This window comes from Equus quagga, chromosome 11 (genome assembly GCF_021613505.1).
Source record: "Equus quagga isolate Etosha38 chromosome 11, UCLA_HA_Equagga_1.0, whole genome shotgun sequence".
Taxonomy (NCBI): Eukaryota; Metazoa; Chordata; class Mammalia; order Perissodactyla; family Equidae; genus Equus; species Equus quagga.
Genome location: NC_060277.1, coordinates 46,167,481 through 46,174,684, shown reverse-complemented (window position 1 = coordinate 46,174,684; position 7,204 = coordinate 46,167,481). Strand labels below are relative to the sequence as shown.

At 42.4% G+C, this 7,204-nt stretch overlaps 1 protein-coding gene across 1 annotated transcript in view; it reads left to right on the top strand.

The window, feature by feature from the left end:
- Positions 1–1,985: 1,985 nt before the first annotated feature.
- The window catches only part of LOC124247763 (cytochrome b5 reductase 4), an 83,971-nt gene continuing 78,752 nt past the window's right edge, over positions 1,986–7,204 (top strand). Inside the window, exons 1-2 of the mRNA XM_046677415.1 lie at positions 1,986–2,198; positions 5,359–5,512. Of these exons, the coding sequence (XP_046533371.1) occupies positions 2,124–2,198; positions 5,359–5,512 (229 nt within the window). The 5' untranslated portion in view covers positions 1,986–2,123. The remainder of the gene's footprint in view (positions 2,199–5,358; positions 5,513–7,204) is intronic.

Below are 7,204 nucleotides of genomic sequence, written 5' to 3'. Positions count from 1 at the left end.
TTTTGAAGACTGAATCTTGTAACATTTATTTCCTATTGATCCTCATTAGATGTTGTAGTTACACATGAGTATTGTCTTATTAGATAATGAAGCAAATTGCCTTATGTTACCAATCACACATTATTATTATGTATTTGCTAGCAGATCATGAAAAACACTTTAGATCATTGTCTATAATTGAGAGTGGGAATCAATGTTAGGGCCATTAAATTTTAGGGATTTTTAGTGAATGATGAGTCTGTAATTCTCACTTTAATCCTCCTTCGCTGTCCTTAAATCCAGTAGTAAAACAGTGTGGGGGTTCAATACTTACAACACTACATTGAGGGGTCCCCAGAATTAAAATAAAATGTTTAAATGGACACGACTTACATGGAGTCTAAAAAAAGGGGAGCCAAAAGGCCAGAATTTGGTAGTGTTTTTCCATTTCTGTCTAAGGGGAGCCCAGAAATTTAGCAGATATGAAACGTTCTCCAGCAACATCGCCTTCCTTTGCTCTGGTTCGCTGCTCCTGATATGCTCATGTAAAAATTTTCTCAGGGGGAGCGAAATAAGAAATTTTCAGTGATTAGCATATTTAAGGTAGACATAGAAAAATTTTTTTAATGAGAGGGAAAACAGGAGCACTTTGCAAGGTAGAGGTAACATAGTAAACTATGGTAATGAAATTCTTTTAGCAGATACAGTCTTTTCACACTACACATTTCAATTGCAAATAAAAATGTTCCTATAATATTCCAGAATGATGATGGGCAGAGGTGAAGGCAAGAGATGGTTATCTAGGTAAGAAATGCCTTTTACTTGAATGGCTACATATATTCACACATATTTGCCTTCTACATATATTTGCCTTCTAATTGGAAAAATATTACAAATGTTGATTTACAGGCACTTTAAGGACAAGGCAATTGAAATAGAGCAAGTTCAAACCGTGTTTCAGAGTCAGGAAAAGTTAGTAATGGAAAGGATGGGGAGAGTTATTTAAAAGTACATTTCTTCCCCTGAAAACTTTCTCCCTTCACTGGATTCTACTCTCAGGATGTGTGTGTTCCCCGAGGGATGTGTGAAAACCCCACCAGGTCACCAATCTGGACCTTGAGCATTAGGGACTGATGTTCATCTGCACAGTGTTTGTGCTTCTCTCAATATGTTGGAATAGTATGAAGAGCCATTTAATGAGTGCTTACTATTAACTAGGCACTGTACTATGTAATTTACGTATGACAACTCATTTAATTCTTACTAAAACCTAAACCCATTATGCAGATGGGGAAAATGAGGCTTTGAGACACTAAAGAAACTTGCATAAGGCTGCTCATTTATTAATTTCAGGGATGGCATCCAAACTAAACTTATCTGACTCTTAAACGTTCAACATTACGATTGGGGGCGGGATACGTCAGTACACAATTCCCTGTATCTTTCAGGGAAGTCAGGGAGTTAGATGAGGAGAAAGAATTTGTGAGTGGGCGAATGGAACTGAAGGAGAATTTACCAACATCTTTGACTCATTCGTCAGTCATTAGCGACGGTTTTTAAAGATAAAGTTTTCTCTTCACCCCACAGGAGTGTCTGTTTGCATTTGGCACCTTGGCTCTTAAAGGTTCATTTTCCTGTACAGCTTGGTGTCTTAGTGGAGAGAGTTTCAGAGAAATCAAAATGCTTTGATAGTTTATTTTATTCCATACTTTAAGTAGTGTTATGTTAGCGCTTAACAATGGACAGACGCTTGTGTTCCAGGTTAAAAGGACTCTACAAGAATTTGTTCTCAGATTCGGTCAGCACCAAAGCTAAGGAACAGCTTCACTGTGTTTATTCTTCCCACGGAATAGCTGTCACCTCCTGGCGGTGCTGAAGTTCATGGTGCGGGACTAACGGAGCATGCGTACTTCCCCCTGGTTCCACCCGAGCCCGCGCTTCGCCAGGCCCGTTGGCTCCGCCCCCCGCGGCCTGGACGTGCTGCGTCATGGCGTGCCTCACCCCGGGCGACCCCGGAAGTGGGTCGGGGGCTTGGCCTCTGCCCGGCCTCGGAGCCGGAGCGGGAGGTGTTACTCGAAAGGGGTCGAGCCGAGCGATCCCGTCCAGCGGTGGAGCCCGGGCAGGGCCCGGGCCAGGGGTCCAGGATGCTAAACGTCCCTTCCCAGTCTTTCCCCGCCCCCAGCTCACAGCAGCGCGTCGTCGCTGGGGGGCGTAGCAAGGTAAGAGGGTGATACCGTCGGTGTCGCCCAGCGCTTGCCTCCTGCCGGCGTCTGGTGTTCTCGCTACCGCCCCCTCTTCCACCCTCTGCCCCCTCTCTAACCCTCGTTCCCTCCTGCCCTTGCTGTGCTCTCTGCCGTCTCCAGTCCTCGAACTCTCCTAATCTCCCTCTCACCTGCTAGCCCCTTTTCTCTCCCATCCCTTCATCCCTGTCAGTTTCCTTCTGCCAAGTCTTTTCCCGCTCATTAGGTTCAGCTGTCTGTGGTAGGGCCAGGCACTGTGCTTGCTGTGTTGTAGGTACTCAGTATTAGCTTCCTTCCCTCAACCTGTCCCCCTCTCCGCTCTTTTATTCTTCACTTGCTGAAGGAGTTGTGAGTGATGTGGGTTCCCTAGCAGAAGGGAAAGGTTGGGTATTGGCGACAGTGAACCGCGACCATCCCACCAAGGGTGGGGACTCTGGGAGATAGGGGAGGCTGGAGAAGCGAGAATAAATGTCTGCAAACCTCCGGTTAGGTTTACGGACACTTCTCCAAGTCATACCGCCTTTCTTTCTTCCTCTGGTGCGTCATTGTTTCATCACTGCCTCTTCTACTGATAGCACTTGCTGACTTTGAAGCTAATATAATACTGTAAGTTTTTGTTAGCATAGTTACTGTTAGCAACAGGTGGAATACAAATGTATTTTACATTTGCAAAATTTAATAAAATTGTCGCCTGTGTTCATTGCAACATGAATATGCTTGCTCCTCTTGTTAGTTCCTCATTCTATAACCACGTCTTTATGTTTTGTTTTTGAGACTTCTGCCTACTTGGGCCATTCCTTTTTCGTTTCTGGCCTCTTGGGTCTTAGCATAATTTGGGACCTTCACTGACTCTTTTTTTTCTCCACTTAGACCTGGAATTTGACTCTAGATCAGAAATATGGGTTCAGGCATCTGTAGTTTTCTTTAGCTTTTTAGAAATCTGTGACCACAAGTATAATAATCATTTACCTGAGATTTATTCAGTGCTTACTGATGGCCATGTATGTTCTGATTGCTTTGTATGTGTTAACTTGTTTGGTCTTTACAGTGATCCTATGAAGTGGGTGCGTTTGTTATCTCCATTTCACAGCAAAGGAAACTGGTTAAGAAATGTTACCCTGGAGCCTGTAGGCTTGATGTGATGTGAGTCTGGCTGTGACATTTCATTTCTTGCTCCATATATCATCCAGCCATCTAATCGTGTGTTTCCTCCTCCTTGATATTTGACCTGTTTCTCTTCTTAAGCTAAATACTTGGCTGAATAGTATAGCCTTTCCAGAGAAAGAATTTATGAATTAGAATGTAAGTTGCTGCCCTTCTCCATTAAAACTCCCACTCATGTTCTCAGCATCTATTTAGACTCAAAGACAAAAGGTTCATAGGTGGTGATGGCAAAGGTGAATCTTTGGGTCCAAAAAGAGAACAAAGTAAGATTATTGTGCAATTCAAAGGGAAGCTAAGATGGTTTAATTTTTTTTTTCCTTTGTGAAACAAGCTAATTTTGAACAGGTTGAAGCTGAGCCAGGATTGTATGAAATGGGTAGAGATTGAGAAAATAGAATGTAATTGAGGAGGTGGTTTATCATGATTGTTAAAATCACAGACTTTTGAGTGAAAAAGACCCAGATTCCTTTCCCAACCACACCGCTTAACCTCTTTGAGTCTGAGTTTCCTGCAGTGTCCATGGGAATAACAGTATGCATTTTATGGGGTTGTTCATAGGATTAAATGAGATAGTGTTTTTCTTAGCACAGTCTTGGTATATGGTAAGCATTCACTAAATGTTACTTGTGCTTAGGCTTTTGTTCAGATCTCATGGATTGTTGTGGGGTTGTTATATAAAGCCCTTAGCACAGGGCCTGGCAGAGTATGCACTCAATATGTGGTAGCTGTTATTATTTCTACTAACACTAGTAAATGAATATTTATTGAGAACCTACCATATGCTGGAGACGTGGTCTCTGTTTTTGAGGAGTTGAGTCTAATAGGCCGCACAGACTTTCTGTGGAAAGTGATAAATGCCGAAGTGCCATACCAGTGGGTTACGACCGTGAAGGAGTTGGGCTCAGAGAAGGCTTCTAATCACCTAGGACTTCTCACACCATCACACGGGGGCTTAGGATTCCAACACAGGAATTTGGGGGTGACATAAACATTCAGTGTGTGGAATGTGCCTGCTTTTACACTAAACATTCCCCTGGTACTGTGTTACAAACTGCTTACACAAGTTTAGACAGAAGCCCTTTCCCATAGGGTATCTTGAAAAGTTTCCACTAAGTTGTCTTAACTGGTTAGAATACTAACAATACCTCTCATCTAAAAGCCTTGAAAAATGTATTTTGAAAAAAAAAAGACATAAAAAAACCAAACCTCCTGTTATTAAATCCTCTAGGCAAGGGTAGGCAAACATTTCTGCAAAGGGCCGGATAATAAATATGTGAGACTTTGAGGACTGTGTAAGGATCCCGTCTCGTCACCACCACCGCCACCGCTGCCACCACCACCACGTGTGAAAGCGGTTCTTAACTCGAGGCCTCTACAGAAACAGGCACAGGCCACTTTGCCAACCTCTTCCTTAGAGAATTACAGTTTTCTTATTTTCTATTATTTGATGACCGTTGTGTCTCAGTGGATCCTTAGAAAACCAATTGCTGCCTAGTAACTTCTAATGTTCTGTGTAATATTGACCATCCAGAAAATCAACTTTACCCAATTGTTTATGTTTTCTTCTGTCAAATCTCTTTTGATTTTTAAGGTAGAGAAATTTTGGTCTAAATTGATAAGCAACTAGAACATATTAGTGACAGAGCTGGGACCAAAACTTGTTTCTGACACTAGGTTCACTACTATTCTTGTTATACTGTGATACCATGATGATGAAGATTTGTGTGACAGAATTTCTAAGCTCTACCTCATAGCTTAGCTATTTCATATAATATTTTATTTATCATTCTAATACAGCAAAAATGATTTTGACAACCTCCGAAAGGTGTAGGAAGATCTGTAGAATTGTTAGATTTGAGTTTTCTTGTCTTTCTGAATGGGAGTAAGAGTACTGAAGTAGCCCGAAGACGAGCAGCAGGAGAGGACGGGAGAGCAGCTAACTCGAAGAAGCCACAGTGGATTTTTCCTTTTTCAGGTACCTCTCAAACAGGGCAGGAGTCTTATGGATTGGATTCGACTGACCAAAAGTGGAAAGGACCTAACGGGATTAAAAGGCAGGTTAATTGAAGTAACTGAAGAAGAACTGAAAAAACACGACAAAAAAGATGACTGTTGGATCTGCATAAGAGGTAGGTGATATTATATACTGCACAAAGTTCAGCTGGGCTTTGAAGTGCTGTCTGACTCCGTGGTCCTATTATTTGGTGATATGATTCACAACTAGATGATGAAAGATGCCTTATTCTGGCCAAGAGGTTAGATAATTCCAAATTTGGATAGTATTTCTTTCTGACGTAACTGTTTACATGGCATCCCTAAACTGTATTCCCTTTGAAAGAAAACAAATATTTGCTGGGAAATTTAATACCAAAGTAGTAAAATTATTCTGTAACACCTAGTTTGTATAGATTAATGTTTCACCTTCGTGCCTTGTAACAGAATTCTGTCAGAAAAAAATGTCTCTGAGAATCTATAGTAAATCAGAAAGCCCACATTAAACCCAAATCTTCAGTTCTCACTTGCAGCAATTTTTATTCGTTAATATATGATTTCTTAGCAATATTAGTTAGGGCGGATTAGAGAGAGGGATCAGAGATGGAGGATAGGAGGGTAGCTGAGAAAAGCAGACCTCATGGTATCCAACAGCCTGGCATCTAGGAAGGGAGCAAAACAATAAGGGGGTGTGGAATTGTGCAGTGGGCCTCCATGGCAATGTCCTTGAGTCGTCCAGACCTGGGGAAATGTGTCCACCATCCTCTGGTGGGAGTGTGTCATTTATTGCTATTATCACAATTGTAATTTTTTCATTGTGTAATTTTGGTCTGTTGTTAGTTATCCTGGTTACACTGAAACCTGTATGAAGGCAACAGCCATGTCAGTCACACTGTTCTGTCCTTGGTGCCTGGCACTCAGAGGTCATCAATATGTGTTTGTTGAATGAATGCAACACTTATCCATTTTAAGAAGTTTGGTTACGTAAAGAGGTGTGTAGTTGTCACAGTGGTTGGTGGTATGATAAATGGAAAGACACCAATAGACGCCAGTTAGTTTGCTAGGGATGCCCAAACAAAACCCACAAACAGGGTGGCTTAAATGACAGACATTTATTGTCTCACAGTTCTGGAGGCTAAAGTCTGAGATCGACGTGCTGGCGGGGTTGGTGCCCTCTGAGGGCTGTGAAGAAGAGTCTGCTCCATGCCGTTTGCCTTGCTTCTGGGGGTTTGTTGCCAGTATTTGAGCTGCTTGGCTTGTGGAAGCATCACCCGATCTCTGTCTTTATCTTCACATAGCGTTCTTCCTGTGTGCTTGTCTGTCCAAATTTCCTGTTTTTATGAGAACACCAGTCATATTGGGTTAGGGGTTTACCCTACTCCAGTATGACCTCATCTAGTCACATTTGCAATGACCCTATATCCAAATAAGGGCACGTTCTGAAGTACTGGTGGTTAGGACTTCAGCATATGACTTTTGGGGGTGCACAGTTCAATCCATAACAGACATAATTAGAGTGTGAAATTTTTGTCAGTGGCAGAGGGGATGGGATCTTCCAGCAGGTGATTATATAGCTCGTTCCAAGACGCAAGAGTAGCTGCTCAACTCCCCAAAGTTTCTCAGGGAAATACAGCCATGGATAGTACCAACAACCGGGAATGAGGATTCTGCCAGGTGCAAAAAACTCCTTGGTTACTTTATAGGGTTTTTGATTCCCTCCTCACCCTCCCTCCATGTTGCCTGACTGTTTACCAGGTACACGTAAGTGGTATACAGGGGACCTCCCCACTTTGCCTGTGTGTTTTCTGCTAGGCTGGGTGAAGTGGAGG